General features: G+C 50.6%; 1 protein-coding gene and 1 long non-coding RNA gene across 6 annotated transcripts; one reads left to right on the top strand and one right to left on the bottom strand.

Annotated features, from left to right (window-relative positions):
• Positions 1 to 1,671: 1,671 nt before the first annotated feature.
• On the bottom strand, positions 1,672 to 15,324 carry LOC123592021. Of its 2 annotated transcripts, XR_006709556.1 has the most exons (3): positions 14,779 to 15,324; positions 11,363 to 11,439; positions 1,672 to 1,893 (listed from the first exon to the last, which is right to left on the bottom strand). It is a non-coding gene; the product is annotated as an uncharacterized LOC123592021 (long non-coding RNA). The 2 variants fall into 2 exon arrangements; XR_006709555.1 differs by lacking the exon at positions 1,672 to 1,893 and having other exon boundaries at positions 11,259 to 11,439.
• Positions 9,881 to 16,962, top strand: NFE2 (nuclear factor, erythroid 2). 4 transcript variants are annotated; one of them, XM_045466810.1, is made up of 4 exons: positions 9,881 to 10,133; positions 14,004 to 14,115; positions 14,330 to 14,498; positions 15,678 to 16,962. In XM_045466810.1, the coding sequence occupies exons 3-4, from the start codon at positions 14,385 to 14,387 to the stop codon at positions 16,683 to 16,685; spliced, it is 1,122 nt and encodes a 373-aa protein (XP_045322766.1). In that variant the 5' UTR covers positions 9,881 to 10,133; positions 14,004 to 14,115; positions 14,330 to 14,384; the 3' UTR covers positions 16,686 to 16,962. The 4 variants fall into 4 exon arrangements, with proteins under 4 accessions (XP_045322766.1, XP_045322765.1, XP_045322768.1 ...); XM_045466809.1 differs by having other exon boundaries at positions 13,584 to 14,115; XM_045466811.1 differs by lacking the exon at positions 9,881 to 10,133 and adding an exon at positions 11,300 to 11,412.
• The last annotated feature ends 1,252 nt before the right edge of the window (positions 16,963 to 18,214 follow it).

Genomic DNA, 18,214 nt, shown 5'->3' with positions numbered 1-18,214 from the left:
GCGGGGCCGCCTGGGTGGCTCAGTCGGTTAAGCGGCCGACTTCAGCTCAGGTCACGACCTCATGGTCCGTGAGTTCGAGCCCCGCGTCCGGCTCTGGGCTGATGGCTCCCCGGCTCTGGGCTGATGGCTCAGAGCCTGGAGCCTGCTTCCGATTCTGTGTCTCCCTCTCTCTCTGCCCCTCCCCCGTTCATGCTTTGTCTCTCTGTCTCAAAAATAAATAAAACGTTAAAAAAAAAAAATCAAAAAAAAAAAATAAGGTAGAAGGCTCTCAGCATGTGGGAACGCGTGCAAGTAAGCTGATGGATTTGGTATTAGAAAAATCAGACAATCCATCTAACTGCGTCTATTTTATCAATGAAATACGAGGCAAGGTCATCTGCTAAGAGGGAAGTGGAGGGGGTGTTGGAGATTTTAGAAGACAGAAGGTGTGAAACAGTTATTGAGCAGAGTAGAAATGAGAATTTACCAGGGAAACGTAGTATTGGGCAATGTTGAGTTTTGGGTGCATAAATTGAAAGTGATACAAGTCAGGGGTGCCTGGGTGACTCAGGCAGTTAAGCATCAGACTTGGACTCAGGTCATGATCTCGCCGTCCGTGGTTTCCAGCCCTGCATCGGCTCTGTGCTGACAGCTCAGAACCTAGAGCCTGCTTCGGATTTTGTGTCTCCTTCTCTCACTGCCCTCTCCCTGCTTGTGCTCTGTCTCTCATTTTTTTTTTTTTTTTTAACGTTTCTTTATTTTTGAGACAGAGAGAGACAGAGCATGAATGGGGGAGGGTCAGAGAGAGAGGGAGACACAGAATCTGAAACAGGCTCCAGGCTCTGAGCGGTCAGCACAGAGCCGGACATGGGGCTCGAACTCAGGACCGCGAGATCATGACCTGAGCCGAAGTCGGACGCTTAATCGACTGAGCCACCCAGGCGCCCCTGTCTCTCTCATTCTAAAACATAAACATAAAAAAATTTTTTTTAAATACAAAGAAAAATAAAGTGATACAATTCAGCAAGAATCTGAGATTTTCTCTATCAATATTTAGCTGCCTAGGTATAGATGTGGAGAGGCTAAATTGTTGGATTTAACCAGAATTAATTTTTTTTATTTCTTTTTTTTTAAATTTTTTAACATTTATTTATTTTTGAGAGAGACAAAGACAGAATGAGAGCGGGTTAGGGGCAGAGAGAGAGAGAGGAAGAGACAGAATCCGAAGCAGCACAGAATCTGTGCTGACAGCTCAGAGCCCGATGCGGGACTCGAACCCACTAGCTGTGAGATCATGACCTGAGCTGAAGTCAGACACTCAACCGACTGAGCCATCCAGGCGCCCCAATTTTTTTTATTTCTTAAGTAATCTCTACACCCAGTATGGGACCCAAACTAACAACTCTGAGATCAAGAGTAGCATGCTCTACTGACTGAGCCAGTCAGGCTCCCCAGAATGGATTTTTTTTTCTTCCCCAGGAAAGTTGAATGGAGGGGGAAAAGGGCAAAGGAGTTAACAGTGTCTGCAAGTTTATAGTTCTGGATATGAAGGGCAGTTGATGGATTATTTAAAGAATAAAATAAAGACATAGTACCAATGGTTTAGAGGTCCTTGAGGAAAAAGGGGTAATTGGGTGGGAGGAGTGGTGTTAGGGTATGAAAAGAAAAAGCAGAAAATGATGCACAGAAGGCAAGTTACTTGGACATTTCAGATTTTATCTGGATTAAATTGTTCCAGCTGTCTTTTCTTCTCCAACCCTTGGTCTTTCCTTATTTCTTCTTTCCACCTCTCCTCCCACCAGAGAGTAAGAAACAATGAAGTCTGCTTTTCATTTCTTGTCCGGGTAACTGAGCTTCTGGCTCTCCACCAATCCTCAGTCTGGATCTCTGTCTCTTTTCTTCTGTCCCTTCGTTCTGGAAAAGGAAAGCTGATAGTTCGGGGAAGACAAGGCCAGGAGCCGTCCACCTTCCTCCTTGGGGGTGTCTCATTCTCTGGCAAGTGATCTCTTTGGGGAAAATATGACCAGGATATACAGGTTACGAGCATGGTTTCAGCTGCAAACAGGGAGAACACACCTAAGAATTGCCAACAGGGAAAATGTGAGTCCCTAGTGTGAAGAACGGCTTTTTGGAAGAAGCTTTAAATACAAGAAAATTTTGGAAGGGGCCCAGAGGCACGGGGCAAATTAGGCAACTTTCATCCAGTGTCTCCCTGTGCTACATAAAGGTGAGCCCAGGCTCACCAAGGTGAAGAGAACCCCAGAACGTCCCCTCCTTGTCAGTTTTGGCCAAGATGGTCACTCCTAGAGACTGGAAGAACCTCAGTGAAGCCCTCTAAGTTTTCCCAGGGTAGGTCAACCCAAATTGGCCCAGGGTACTTGGAGGGAGGGGGCTATCTGAGAACTTTGATAGGCAACTAGCCTCCAGGCAGGGTGTGGGCCTTGAATCTCTTCACTAAGATCCATTCGGCTGTCCCAGAAAACGTCAGGAAACTTCCTCTCCACCCAAACCTCTTTTTACAACATTGGGGTTTCCATACAATGTAACTGGTCAAATCTAACAGGCTTTTCCCCCACAACTGCGCATTTGCATATATTGTTTCTTCTGCCCAGTATGTTGTCACTCATTTTTCTCCCTAGGAATTTCAGATTTTTCCATCTTTCAAGACTAGTTGAAAGGTTACCTCCTCTCCAAGGCCTTCCCTAAAATAGTTGCTCCTTTTCCTTCATTCCCCCCAAAATTAACTTACCTATTCTCACATCACTGGCCATATCCACTAATCTGTTTATACATGTGTCTGCACCATTAGACTGTGAGTGCCCAAAGGCAAAAATCAGAACTTAGTTTTCTTGGTATCCTCCAAATTTAGCAACTTGGTAAGTACTCTAGAAATATTTGTTGATTGAGTGAGAGTATTTATGCTCAGAATTAGACACCTTGTATATATAAAAAAGACAAAACATGAAATGCAATCCTTCTCAATAAGATGTTTATCTACTAGTTAACAACAATTTAATGTAATAATTTAATTATTTAATAATAATATCAGATGTGCCACATACATATGTACCATTTAATAGTGCTCACTATATCCCAGGCACTGAATCACTGAATTAAACATATATACCTGGTTTTTAACTAATTTATTTTTCACAATAACATATAAGTATTGTTATTATCCCCCAAATTACTAGGTGGGTAAAATTAGGCTCGGAGAGATTAAATAATTTGCTTGAGATCTCAAAGTGATTGTCAGAGTGCAGGCGCTTCCAATTTCAAAATTCATGCTCTTAAAAAAAAGGGGGGTGGCGGGGGGAACCGGGGTGGCTCAGTCAGTTAAGTGTCTGACTTCGGCTCAGGTCACCATCTCACAGTTCACGAGTTTGAGCGCAGAGCTGGCTTCAGATCCCCTGTCCCCCTCTCTCTCTGCCCCTTCCCCACTTGCCCGCATGTGTGCACGCTCTCTCTCTCTCTCTCTCTCTGAGAAATAAATAAACATTAAAAAAAAATTTTTTTTTAATGTTTATTTCTCAGACAGAGAAAGACAGAGCATGAGTGGGGGAGGGGCAGAGAGAGAGGGAGACAGAATCAGAAGCAGGCTCCAGGCTCTGAGCTGTCAGTACAGAGCCCGACGCGGGGCTCGAACTCACAAACCGTGAGATCATGACCTGTGACGAAGTCAGTTGCTCAACCGACTGAGGCACCCCTTATAAATAAACATTTTTTAAAAATTTGGAGGGGGGGGGGCGCCTGGATGACTCAGTCGGTTAAGCGTCCAACTGTTGATTTTGGCTCAGGTCGTGATCTCACGATTCCTGAGATCAATCCCAGAATCAGGCTCTGCGCCAACAGTAAGGGAGGGACCTGCTTGGGATTCTCTCTCTCCCTCTCCCTCCGCCCCTCCCCTGTTCACACACTGTCTCTCTCAAAATAAATAAATAAACTTTTAAGAAAAAATTGGGGGGTGCCTGGTTGGCTTGGTCAGAAAAGCATATGACTCTTGATCTTGGGGTTGTGAGTTCGGGCCCCACACTGGGTATAGAGATTACTTAAACAAATAAAAACTTTAGACAAAATGTTAAAGGTTTTTTAAAAGTTTGTATTTGTTTAAGTAATCTCTACACCCAATATGGGGCTCAAATTCACGACCTCAAGATCAAGAGTTGCATGCTTTTCCACCTAAGCCAGCCAGGCGGGTGCCCCTTAAGATTTTAATTTAAATAATCTCTACACCTAATGTGGGGATCAAACCCACAATCCCAAGATCAAGAGTCATGTGCTTCACTGACTGAGCCAGCCAGGTGCCCCTAAAATTCATGTTCTTAGTCTTTCAACGTTTATTTATTTTTGGGACAGAGAGAGACAGAGCATGAACGGGGGAGGGTCAGAGAGAGAGAGAGAGGGAGACACAGAATCGGAAACAGGCTCCAGGCTCTGAGCTATCATGAGCCATCAGCCCAGAGCCTGACGCGGGGCTCGAACCCACGGACCGTGAGATCGTGACCTGGCTGAAGTCGGACGCTTAACCGACTGCGCCACCCAGGCGCCCCTCATGTTCTTAGTCTTAATGCTACAGTGCCTGAGTCAAGTTTTGTACAATACAGTTTATACCATCTCTATTACAGGGGAATATAATAAAGCACAAACTCATATACACAATAAAATATTAGAAAATAAAATATTTAGGGGCACCTGGGTGGCTCAGTCAACTGGGCATCTGACTCTTGGTTTTGGCTCAGGTCATGATCTCACGGTTTGTGAGTTGGAGCCCCGACTCTGGCTCCGTGTGGACCCTGCTTGGGATTCTCTCTCTCTCCCTCTCTCTCTGCTCCTCTCCCACTCACACACACACACACACACACACATTCTCTCTCTCAAAATAAATAAATAAACTTCAAAAATAAAATAAAATATTTAGGGGCACATGGATAGCTCAGTGGGTTAAACATCTCAGTTGGTTAAACATTCCAGGTCAGGTCATGATTTCAGGGTCATGAGATCAAGCCCCAAATCAGGCTCTGGGCTGGGCATGGGGCCTGCTTCAGATTCTCTCTCTCCCCTCCCTTCCATCCCCCAGTTCATGCACTCTCGAAAGAAAGAAAAGAAAGAAAGAAAGAAAGAAAGAAAGAAAGAAAGAAAGAAAGAAAGAAAGAGGAAGGAAGGAAGAGGAAGGGAAGGAAAGAAAAGAAAAGATTTAGGGGCACCTCGGTGGCTCAGTCAGTTAAGCGTCTGACTTTGGCTCAGGTCATGATCTCGCAGTTTGTGGGTTTGAGCCCCGCTTAGGGCTCTATGCTGTCAGTTCAGAGCCTGGAGCCTGCTTCGGATTCTGTGTCTCCCTCTCTCTCTCTCTGCCCCTCCCCTACTCACGCTCTGTCTCTCTCTCTCTCAAAAATAAACATTAAAATTAAAAAAAAAAAAATAGGCATCAAGCCTTTCATCCTGTAAGGAGCAGAGGGTGGCACTTCCTAGGCAGCCCCGCCCCTGCAGAGGATTGCAACAGGGTGAGGTGGGGATAGGGGTTTTGGGTTCCTGGAAGGTGGCTGAAGCCCATAAGGCTGGCCCTGTGCCCATCGTGTGGCTAAAACTGTCCCCGCCCAATAGTTTCGGTGGGAGAGCCATGGCCTGAGGGCTAGTTCCTGGAAGTCTAGCCACCACTCTCCCCAACCAACTGCTGCATCCTAGGCCTAGAAGTCTCCCAGAGTCAGGCTGCCCACTGGTGCCATTCTGTTCCAAGCGTCTCTCCACAGGAGTGTGGCCTCCAGATGGGTCCGTCTTATCCCTCAAGCCCTTGAGGCCCTGCGGCCTCAGGCTTTGAAGCTTCCCTTTCCAGACCATAACAGACTCCAATTTCCAATTGATTCCTTTCCATCTTCCCAACAACACCACCAAATAGGTATTATCATCATTATCTCCATTTTTCAGGTGGGGAGACAAAGCTCGGAAAGGGTGGGCTGCCCCAAGGCACATCTCCCGGAAATGCTGACTTAAGGCCAGGCCTCAGGATTCAGGATCTGGTCCTCCTGCATTCTGCTAAGTGTCATGCTCACATCTCTTTGGAGGTTTAGAAGTGAGCCCTGGGGGTTATTCCTTCAGGGCCACTCTGGACTTATCTATTAGCCTTCATCCATTTGGGGTTCATGGCTAGGTTCTGCTATCAGGGCATAGCTCTTAGATGCCGGAGTCTGGGAACCTCAGTCTTACCCAACACCTTGGACCCATAAGCTCCAAGGTTTCTTGGTCTGAGAGTGGGACTCAGTCTCCCCTGAACTCCTGCCTGAGTCAATCCTCTAAGAATTCTTACCACTGCAAAGCAACCTCCTCAAAGACAGTTTTATATGATCCTCACCCAAACTAGAACACAAGGAAGAAACCAATGGACGGTTTAGGAGATCTGGTTCTACTACCTGGGCCTCAGTTTACTTTAGTAAGAGGGGCCTCAACTATTCCGGGGTCCCAGACCCCCCATCCCTACCTCCCCCAGCCATCCGGGGTAACCGCCAGGCTCTGGTGCCTAGGATAACGCCCAGCCCTCCCCTCGCCTCCTGTGGCTGCCTCCCCTTTCCGTCTGTTGAGAGAGGAAGCCGGGGGGTGGCGGGTGCAGCCCTGCAGGGCACTGATAAAGGTCCAGGCCTGCCCCCGCCCCCTGGGGCCACTGCGGTCAGACCAGCAGGCAAGCCGGCAAGGCAGCCATCTCCCTCTGGGACCCATGGCCCTCCCCTGGTTCCACCTCTACTTACCCCGCCCTACTCGGGAAGCTGGTTGCATAACCCAGTGGGGTGTTTGGCAACATTGCTTGTGGCTTGACCTGATGCTGGTGGTGGTGTGCACATGCGTTGGAGTGAGGGTGGGGGGTGGATTCATCAGGGGTGACAAGTCAGCCTTCTGGGGATAGGTGAGCAGCATGGATGGAGAATGGTATAACAGTAAAGATCTGTTGCTATGTTTTTCTCCATGTTCTGTCTGCTACCTTTGCTGAAGGGGGAGAATCTTGAGATAGGAAACTCTCAGGTATCTTGCCTTGCCAAGCCACAGGCACGATCCAACCTATTCAGGCTCCTAATTCCCTGTTAATCGTAAATTAAGGCAAAGACTTAAGATAGAAGGTTGTTGACTTTGGGGACGCCCAGGCGGCTCAGTTGGTTAAGCATCCGACTCTTGATTTCAGCTCAGGTCATGATCTCACGGTTTGTGAGTTCAAGCTTGGCGTCAGGCTCTGTGCTGACGGTGTGGAGCCTGCTTGGGATTCTCTCTCTCTCCCCCCCCCCCTCTCTCTCTGCCTCTGTCCAGCTCCCTGCTCGTGGTCTCTGTCTCTCAAAATAAATAAATAAACATTAAAAGAAGAAGAAGAAGAAGGCTGTTGACTCTGGACATCAGGAATCTGAGAGGCGGAAGCTGAAGGAATCATTCCCACCCCTCAGAGCTGTAAAGGATGCTCTGGAGGCAGGACGCAGCCTGGGAACAGCTGTAATGGCCTCTTCCTACAGGAGGAGAGTGGGGGAGAGGTGGGAGAGACACTTCTGTCTGGCCAGTCGCCTCAGTGAAGACTATCTGTTCACTCGGTTTGCTGTACATGATCGTGTCTGTCCCCCTGAAATAAGTAGGAAACTGCCTCTCTAGCTTGACTTTCAAGACTTTACAATCTAGCTCCGAACTTCCCAGGCTTCTCTTCCACTGCTCCTACCCCACACCCCACCCTAGTAGACCCAAAGTACTATTTCACATTTTATGCCTCTGTTCCTTCATACCTTTGCTTGGAACACCCTTCTCCCCCTCTCTGTCTGGTGAACCCCTAGTCATTCTCCACAGCCCAGCTCAATCATCACCTCCTCTGTGAAGCCTTTCCTGAATTTCACAAAGCAGAAATTCGACTCCACGGCACTTTATTTTTTTTTCATTTTTTTTTTTAACGTTTATTCATTTTTGAGAGACAGAGACAGAGTGTGAGCAGGGGAGAAAGCTGAGAGAGAGAGAGAGAGAGACACAGAATCCGAAGTGGACTCCAGGCTCCAAGCAGTCAGGACAGAGCCCGACGCAGGGCTCGAACTCACAAATGGCGAGATCATGACCTGAGACAAAGTTGGACGCTTAACCAACTGAGCCACCTAGGCGCCCCCAAAGCACTTTATATAGACCTTTATTAGTGTCATTCCCCAACTAGACTGTGAGTGAGGACATAGACTATGTCTTATTCATCTTCGTGTTCCTGGAGTATAACACATAGCAGACACTCAATAAATATTTGTTGAATGAATTAACGAGCGATGAGGCTTGCGTTATCCACAGTTGTATCTGCAATGCCACAACCGTGGCCTGAACCGGTAGTTTTCATTCAATAACTGTCTGTTGACTAGCTGTAACCTGATATCATTATTTAATCAGCCACCAGTGTGACTATCGCCACCCTTCATCCCCTCTGAGGGGCCAGAATAAGTATGCCACTGAGAGAGCTGTGTCTGAATGCCCAGATTCCAGGTATGTGACCCAGATTCACGGCCAGGTCATCAAGAGATTCCGGACCCACATGTGCCGTGCAATGAAGCCGTGGGTCCCCTCCTGTCCTACATAGATCACGCATGTAGAATCATCATCTCCTGGGCTAGAGATGGAATCCAAAGCATGTAACCATGGGTTTGGGGTGGGTGTTGATCAGTCCCACACACACAGGCTGCAAGAAGGATGCAAAGAAGCCGTATCAAACTGCCGCTTGAGTTGCTTGCTTGTGCTGCTGGCTGTGGAAGGTCCTAAGGGAGAAGTGGGGTTGATGTAGAGCTGTAGGGGTGGGGAACACTTGGAGGAGGACTCCCAGCAGCTATGCGTTACCAAAGGAAACAGAACATTCCATTATTTTAACAGTGAACAGGAGCCTATCAGAGGATGTTGGCTGGGTGCCAGCTCTGCCTTGGGGGTGACACCTGTCTGCCTCCCACTCTTTGTTTCCAGTATAACTCGAACATTATAAGAAGAAAAAAACAGAGAAAAAGCCTCAGCTGCAGCTGTAAGGACTGAAGCTAGACATAGGAGGGACTTCCCTGACAGCTAAGAGTCAGTAAAAGTAAGCTAGGAGGAAGGAAGCCTCTTCTAGTCTCCAGAGAGAGATCTGTTTGGCCTGGGTCTTGGGTTGTGTGTTGGAGGCCAAGGGATGATGGAGTGACTTCTGGGAGTACTTACTGGCCTCAGAAAGAGCTGCTGTGGGTGCTGGGGATGAACCTGATACCCTATACAGGTGTCCTGGCCTGTCCAGAGTATACGGCTGCCATGTGTTCGGGTGCCCGGCCTGGCACCCAGGGCCCCCTTTAAGAGAGGTGAATAGTGTCCTTTCTGGGCGCCCCCACACACATCCAACTCCCCTCACACACTGACAACAAACCTGGCCAAGAAAGAGGCCTTTGTCCTAGGACATCTGAGGCTGCTGGGGGAGGGGAGAGGGCTACAGGTGAAAGGACACATCAAAGCAGCAACTGCCCCTCCTCCCCAAAAGAGCTCCCCTGCCTCTTTCCCAGAACCCAGGCTTTCCTTAAATAAAAGCAGCGCCCTCCATGCCTACCTGCCTAAGCAGCTGGGACACTAGACATTAGGTCCTTATCTTTCGCTGCCATCCACCTCGCTGTGACTCAGTTTCCCTGTCTCAGAGAGAGTCAAGAGGGCAGAAGGAAGGAGGTTGCGACCTGTATAAAGTTTAGAGGTCACTTTGGAGCTGGCTACCGGGTTGGAATTCATCCTGTGCACAGGAGAAACGCAAGCCTGGCGGGACTCCTGGGCTCAAAAGGAGGGCTGGGAGCCGCTGGGAACCGTGTGTGCCCCCGCTGGCCGGGGAACAAGGTGGGGGCGGGGTGTGGGCAGAAACCACACCGGGCTCAAGTTTCCTCTCTTGGCCAGAAGGGGCAGGAGGAGAGGAGGGCCACGGGGAAAGGGGAGGGTTGGAGGAAGGACGGAGAACTCAGGCCGAGGGCTTCACAGTGGAGGCTGGTGCGCCGCCCGGCGCTCTCCCTCCATACTCAGTGCTCAGTAATGGCCCGGGGGCGGGGCGCGGCCCTCCCCCGTTTTCAGAGGTAGCAGAGATCCTCACCCAGGAGGTGTCAGCCCAGGCCCAGCCTCCCCAGAGACAGCACCCCGGAGCCACATCTCTCTCCTCACTCTGCTTGGACCCTGCACAGGTGCCTGACGGGCGGGGTGGGAGGGGGATTTCAGTGGGATCCCCCGAGGGGCGAGCTGGGGAGGTGGAGGTGGCAGAGGGAGAAAAGAACCAACTTTCCTCACGTCCCTAGGAGACCTCAGGGCTTCCCAGGCTGCCCTGAGTTTAGGAATTTGACATCTTTGGGAATTCATCTGGGAGAAGACCTTGATGGCTTCTGGAGCACTCTGAGAGGCTTGGGGGGAGAGGCTGTAGATGGGGACCAGGCAGGGGTCCTCCGAGGCACCTCTGAGGGGCTGAGGCAGAACCCTTTGGCGGGGGGCTGCCCCTGGAGAGCCGATAGACTCTCAGGTATATGGCACCGTCCTTCCCTACTCCCGTCCATCACTGCCCTGTCTGGCCAGCTGGGAAGATTTGGGGGAAGGTGAGGAATCGGAGACACCGGATGCCTGGATCGCTGCCAACCACGGCAGCAGGATGGAGTGGTGGGCGCAGGGCTGTTGAGGTCTTGCCTCCTTTGCCCCCTCACTTCTCCCAGGCCCCCGGGGCAGTTAGAGATCAGCTGGAACCAGCAGGGAGAGGAAGGCATCTGGCCCCCAGTGTGGTTCCTTCAGACTGGAAATCTTAGCAGCTTGGGAAGTAGGAGGCAGGGTAGCCGTGGAACAGAAGAGGGGAGGTATCAGATCTGCTGGGGCTGGGATTCTCTCTAGTCATTGGCCCCCAAATGACCAGGGTTTGGTTTCTAGGGACTGAGTGAGGATAACAGAGACGTGTGCCTTTCTCCCCTGTTCCCATACACCTGTTTGAGTCATGTGTGCCCTCAGGAGACTAATCCTCACTCTGAGCAAATCTCTCTCCCCTTTTCTTCCGTTCTGTTTCTCTATTTTACCTCTATGTGCCTCTCCCTCTTTTGGGATTCTTCTTAACCTCTCTAAATAGCTTGCTCGCTTGCCTCTCCAACACCCCAGGTATCGCTGATCCGTGCCCATTCTTTCACTGCTTCTGTTGACACCTGGAGAGGCGGGGTGGTCTAACAAGCCTCAGAACAGGATCCCAGAAGCAAGCACCCTCTCTATCTCTGTCTCCCCATCAAGGCATCCCTTCCCAAATGGTCCTCATCTCGAATCCTTAAGCAGAAAGCTCCATATCATTCTGTGATCACTTTCCTGTGATAAGATCTTTCTGGGTAGGACCATCAGGATCACAGGAAGGAGGATGGATTAGAGTCCCTGAAGATGGCTTCAGTCCTACCTGATACATGTTGGTGGGGAGGAAGATGGCTGTGTGACCTCAAAGTGCAGGTGAAACTGGGGACTGGGAACTGTTTACTGTAAAGCAAAAGGGACACGGGGAGGCTCACTCTCCTTTCCCAGGATCTGTCCAGCTTCTGCGTCCTCTGTGATGTTCTGTTTGATCTAATTCTGACTACACCCTCCTCCCTGATCTGTATCACTAGCTGCCAGCCCGTCTTCCAGTCCCATCCTTAGAAAGGTAGGCTCCTAAGACCCAGAGGGGACTATGCCTGGTGTATAGACCACTACCAATCCCTGAGTATTTAGGGGAAAACATACTACTCCCTTTGGCCTGGTACAAACTTGACGCGGCACCAGGGAGATGGTTGGAGCTGGTCCAGAGATTCTCATCAACTCCCTCTTCCCTGACCTCTTGCCTCCCCGAGGGACCCTTCTGGATTCTCATTTCCTTGTCTCAAAGGTGCAAGGCAGATAGAGCTCCTGGTCTTCATGAGAAGGGACTGATATCTAGTCTCAGAGACCAGGGCAGCCTAGAATCCAGCCTTGCCTGGGTCATGGGTTTGAAGCTAAGAGAAGTCTGGAGATCATTTGCCAGGTTCTTTTCTGGCTTTGTGTTCTTTCCTGTAAATACATATGGCTGGACGAGTTGAGCGTTTCTCAAGGTGGGGTGGGCTTCTGGCATCAGAAACACTAGGGCACTTGTTAAAATGCTGATTGCTGGGTACCTGCACCTATGAATTCAATTCAGTAGGTCTGGGATGGCTGGCAGGAAGGAGCCTGTGTTTTTACAAGTATGATGGATGAATGCAGTGCATCGTCCAGTTTGTGACTGCCTGAACTAGATGCCAGATACTGCCTCTCATAGCAAAGAGCTTCTAGGGTCCTGTTTCCATTTAATGGAAGAAACTGAATGGGGAAGTGATTTGGCCAAAGTCACATATTTGGAAGGCCATAGAACCTGGTCTCCTGCCTCCTAGGGCAGGATCTTTGAACTGCACCTGAGTCAGATCCAGGAAGATACAAGGAGGGAGAAGGTGGGGCGGGGGGGGGGGGGGGGCAGAGGGGGATGTGAAGGACTATGAGGCAAGAAGCATTGTCCCTGCCCCCTAAACCCCTAAACCCCTTCTCCATTCACTTTGCCTTTGGGCAATTTCCTCCAGAACCTGGGTGGGGGAGGGTGGGGTTCCGGTGTTGAAATGGCATCCTGGACAGACATAAACACCCCACCCACTTTGCCCACTGGCCAAGGGCCTGTGCCTACACCAGCTCCCAGCTCTGGGGATAGCACTGTAACAAAGAGGTGGGGGCAAGGGCTAGGGTAGATCCAGCTTTAAAAGGATAATTTGTAATTCTTGCTAATTTGGGGTAAGGCAAAGAGTGAATTCCATATTAGATAGCTGTGATAGGCCATCTTTGTGATGATCTAAGGTCATGTAATTTGAAGTCATCCAGTCCTATCCTCTGTCCTTTTAGAAGTTTCTCCCACCCCCTAGCCTGCCTGCCTTTACTTATATGGCAGGGGTAGGGTGCTGGGTCTGGCCCTAAGATATTGGGAGGCCCCTGCAAAATCTACTTGGAATCTCTTGCCAAAGGCAGAGAGAACAGATGCAGGGAGATGGGTGTTGGGAATAGGGAGGTAGGATGAGGAGAGGGGCAGATAAAGAGGAAGATGAAGGTAGGGGTGAGGGTTTGTTGAGAATGTTAGGCTGCCCACGCAGAAAGGGACCTCTGAGTTCAATTTATCCAACTCCCTGGCTTTATAAATGAGGAAACAGAAGCTCAGAGAAGTGCGATGGCCTTGCCCAACCTCACACTGCTGCTTTGTGGCTGACCAGCAGCTAGAGCCCACATCAAAGAAAGCGGGGGGTGGGGGGGTGTGTGTGAAGGGGAGTGTGTATGTAAGGCTCTAAAGGATATTCCCCAGAAGAGGATAAAAGAGATTCCACAGAACTGACTGGCCAATATAGGATGGGAGACCACCAATAGAGGACCAGAGTATGGACACACAAGAGTGGGATGGGAAGGGGTCTGAGAGGCCAGTACAGGCTAGCAGAGTTAGCTAGTATGTTCCAGACCTGAGCCTGTTATCTCCCAGGTTGGGTGTCACTCTCTGAATGGACATTATAGGATCTTGGTGAAAATCAATCTCATAAACTAGTAACGATAGTGAAAACATCAGTGTAGTTCTTAATAGGTCTCTGCTATGATTGTCCCTTTAGGAACCCTGGAAGCCTGGCTGTGTGGGTTGGGGTATGGCTGAGATGACCCTGCAGGGACATAGGACAGAGAGGTCCAGTGTCCCCAGAGACCATTCCTCCTCTGCTGCCTCCAGCTGATAAACCTCTTATCTGGCACGAGCAGGGGAGCCCAGAGCCAGGATAGGAGGAGAAGGCAGGGCTGCTATCAGCCACCAGGCCTGGGCCATATCTCGGAGAAGGGGAGGGGCTGTCTGCTTGGCTCTTCCCACAACACACTCCTTGGGGATCCCCAAGCACTTACTCTCATCTTGAGAACATGAGACAGAGGAGGAAAACTGAGGACAGAGGAGGAAAGCCAGAGTGATCCCTGATGTTGCCCCAGAACAAGGGAAAAAAACCAAACCAAAACAAACCAGAAGATGTGACTTCTGCCCTGCCCAGCGATACGGTTTTGGGGGAGTAAGAAGTAGGAGGAAGAGAAGGAGGCGTCTTGTCTGAAAAAGAAGGTGAAGCCCTACTGTGCTCCCAAAGGAACCAACTACTGCCACAGCAGGTGAGGCAGAGATCACACCGCAGACAAGCCTTTGCTTAAGGAGTTGGTTGACGAGGACAACATAATGGGGGGGATGAGGCCTGTCCTTCTCTCAGGTGAGGCTGCAGGGAATTCTCCATGGAGGCAGGACAAAATTGCTGGGCACTCGAGGGGCCTTTTCTTTTCTTTTCTTTCTTTTTTTCTTTTTTCAAAGCCTGTTTCTCCTTTGCCACAGGTTGCAGGGGGCTTTTGGGCTTTGGGGACCCTGGACCAGGCCCTGGCCCAGTAGGATGCCCCCGTGTCCTCCCCAGCAGAGCAGGAACAGGGTGACACAGTTGCCCACTCTGGAGCTGGGCGAGATGGAACTGACCTGGCAAGAGATCATGTCCATCACTGAGCTGCAGGTGAGCGGGGCTGGGGGAGGGAAGAGCAGAGAAGCAGGGAGGCTGGCTGGGACGAAGGCAGGGGACTGGAGCAAACAGGGAAGCTTCCAGGGACTGGAAGAGGAAGGGTCGGAGTAGGAGGGGGATCCGGATGAAAGACCAGAACATTAAGGGGAAAGGGGTGTAGAGGAGCAGGGGATAGGAGTGGTGGAAGAATCTGATTGGGGGGTGTAAGCGCTCCCAGCAGCCACTCTGCTCACATCATTCTACCCCACCTCCTGCCCCGCCTACCCTTTCTCACCTTCTTCCCTTCTGAACCCCCTCTCCTCCAATCCTGCCCATCTTCTTCCTTCATTTCCTCCCCTTGCCCTCAGATGCTGGGGCCCCTTTCCCTCAGGTAGTAGAGCAATAGTTCAGGGGCCTCGGGAAGGGGGGTGGTCAGACTATGACGGGGTCCTCGCCTCCTGCTAGTTGGACAAAGGGGTGTCTGTTGGCCTCACAATGATGCCTTTGTCCCCAGCTGGGCTGGAGCACGGTGGCTCCTCCATGTGGGTTGGGGGCTCTGTTTCCAGCATGTTCTCTCCTCCTCTCTGCACCTGGGCAGGGACAGAGGGACTGAAGAGGAGAGGCTAGAGCTAGTGCCAGCTCCCCAAGGTGCCTCTTGGCCCCCAGACCTGGCTCTGCCTGCCCCCCCACCCCCCCTTCTCTCCCCTGCCACTGTGCCTGGGTCCTCAGGATCTGCCCTAAGCCCTCCTCCCATGCAGCAGCTCCCTCTGCTGGGCACCCAGGGCATGACCAGGGTCTGAACTTGACCCTTTGACCCCAGATAACCATAGCAGGAAAGGCGTCTGAGGGGGTCATTATAGATAACCACTTCTTGTGTTCCTGAAGGAAATAAAGGAAGAGCAGCCATTTCAACCCAGTAAGAACTTCTGAAGAGGAGATTCCATGTTGTTGCAACATTAGATAGTCTTTTCTGAAGTCGGACTTCAGTGACTTTCATTCAAGTTTAAGCTGCTTTCTGCTTAAAATGGCTGCACTGCAACCTTACAAGAAGCTTTGGGTGATTTTTTTAGCACCTTTCTGTTCCCTTGTTATTATCTCACTGTGTCTTTCAGAAGGACCCAGCTTGATCCTGAGAGAGAGCTGGTTTCTCTTCCTCAGCCTGTCTCCAAAACTTCTTTATGGCTTTTCTTGCAGGGACTAAATGCTCCAAGTGAGACGTCGTTTGAGCCCCCTGCCCAGGCCCCATACCCTGGACCCCCACCGCCCCCAACTTACTGCCCCTGCTCAATCCACCCAGATGCTGGCTTCTCCCTTCCTCCACCACCCTATGAGCTCCCAGCACCCACATCTCATGTCCCAGACCCCTCATACTCCTATGGCAACATGGCCATACCAGTCTCCAAGCCACTGACTCTCTCCGGTCTGCTCAGTGAGCCCCTCTCAGATCCTTTGGCTCTCCTGGACATTGGGCTGCCAGGGGGGCCCCCCAAGCCTCAAGAAGACCCAGAATCTGACTCAGGATTATCCCTCAACTATAGCGATGCTGAATCTCTTGAGCTGGAGGGGACAGAGGCTGGCCGACGGCGCGGCGACTATGTAGAGATGTACCCGGTGGAGTACCCCTACTCACTTATGCCCAATTCCTTAGCCCACCCCAACTATGCCTTGCCACCTGCAGAGACCCCCTTAGCCTTAGAACCCTCCTCAGGCCCTGTGCGGGCCAAGTCCACTGCACGGGGGGAGGCAGGGAGTCGGGATGAGCGACGGGCCCTGGCCATGAAGATTCCCTTCCCGACGGACAAGATTGTCAACTTGCCGGTAGATGACTTTAATGAGCTGTTGGCACGGTACCCACTGACGGAGAGCCAGCTGGCATTGGTCCGGGACATCCGACGGCGGGGTAAGAACAAGGTGGCCGCCCAGAACTGTCGCAAGAGAAAGTTGGAGACCATCGTGCAGTTGGAGCGGGAACTGGAGAGGCTGGGCAGCGAGCGGGAGCGGCTCCTCCGGGCCAGAGGGGAGGCCGACCGGACCCTGGAGGTCATGCGCCAACAGCTGACAGAGCTGTACTGTGACATTTTCCAGCACCTGCGGGATGAAGCCGGCAACAGCTACTCCCCTGAAGAGTATGCTTTGCAACAGGCCGCTGATGGGGCCATCTTCCTGGTGCCCCGGGGGACCAAGATGGAGGCCACAGACTGAGCTGGCCGAAGGGGTGGGACTGTGATGGAGATTTCCTTTAGTCCCTTCCGATCAAGGTACTCCCCAACCCTGAGGCCCAGAAGGAACTGGGTTCTCTAGACCAGAAGGGGACAGTGAGAAACCTGGCGTTTGGAGGGTCCACAGCGTGTTCAGGAAGGCTTGCCTTGAGACAAGCACGTGAGGGCAGGGTTGGAATCTCTTTGCCGTGATTCAGCTTCCTGGGGCTCCAACCTCCTCCTCTTGTTTGAGCTTTGATATATAAAGCGCTCTACACTAATAGCCTTCCACTGTGTCTTCCTTCTCGAGAGAGGGTGACAAGCTGAGCACTTCAAGTTCACCGCTTGGTGGTGATGGGGAGGGAACCCTGCCAGGCTCGTTTCTTTCCTCTACAGCTCTGTATGAGAGAGGTACGCAAGAAATTTGGGCTTGAGCAGTGTGGAGATCTACCTGCTTAATCTCCTTTTGCAGAGCCAGGCGCCATGGATGATCTGAGGAAGCCCACCCTCCCTGGTGGCCCAGGATTGAGAGAGCTGAGATTGCGGCCCAAACTGACTGCACCCTCGGTGCAAGGTCTCTGAAGTTTAGGCCTCTCCTTTCCCAATCTTTGGAGCAACAGAAAAGCCTAGAATGCCCACAGGCCTTTTTCTTGTTCTCTCCCTGCTGTCTACTTCCGCAGGACTTCCTCATCATGATTGTGCCAGAGCTCTATTCAGAAGACTGAGATGGTCTTGATTGGAATGAGATAGTTTGATTGGCCATCAGAGTTTCAAGGGATTTCATACCCAAGTCTGGGCAAAACCTGCTCCATCATGGAGCAGGATATGAATTTTGGTAACACTTTCTATTTCCTTGGTTATGTTAGACACACTACCCTGCTCTTGTTTGGGGCCCTCCCTTTTCTAGATCCTTGAAGATCTAGGGCCTCTTATTTTTCTCTTGAAGCAGAACATGATTGAATGTCAGAATCTGGGGTACCTGGGTGGCTCAGTTGGTTAAACATCTGACTCTGGATTTGGGCTCAGGTCATGGTCTCCCAGTTTGTGAGTTCGAGTCCTGCCTTAGGCTCTGCGCAGAGCCTACTTGGGATTCTCTGGTCTCTCTCTCTCTCTCTCTCTCTCTCTGGCCCTCAGTCTCTCAAAAAGAAACATATAGAAACAAATTTCAGAATCCATCACATCAAAATCCAAAGTTTTGACATGACACCTTCATCTCCCAAGTTAGAGTCAGGTGGTTCCCCATCTTTCTAGTCATTGAATTACACCAATTACCTCTTTAGGGTATTTTACTTCTATTTACCTTTCTATTCAATTTGACTAGCTCCATTCCAACAAGGAAAACTTACTTTCAAGTTCTCATAGACAGTTGTGAGACATAAAAGGCAGTGATCAAAAGAGGTGTGGAATCCTTATGCCTATAGATTCTCAGGAACATGGTCTCTAGCCTAGGTTTAGGGAATGAAAGCAACTTAAAGCTGATTCCTAGTTGATCTTTTAAAAACAGTTCAGATAACTTGTCGACTGTTTTCTAAA

Source organism: Leopardus geoffroyi, chromosome B4 (assembly GCF_018350155.1).
Source record: "Leopardus geoffroyi isolate Oge1 chromosome B4, O.geoffroyi_Oge1_pat1.0, whole genome shotgun sequence".
Lineage (NCBI taxonomy): Eukaryota > Metazoa > Chordata > Mammalia > Carnivora > Felidae > Leopardus > Leopardus geoffroyi.
Note: the sequence above shows the minus strand (reverse complement) of the source record. Positions and strands in the feature narration are given on the sequence as shown.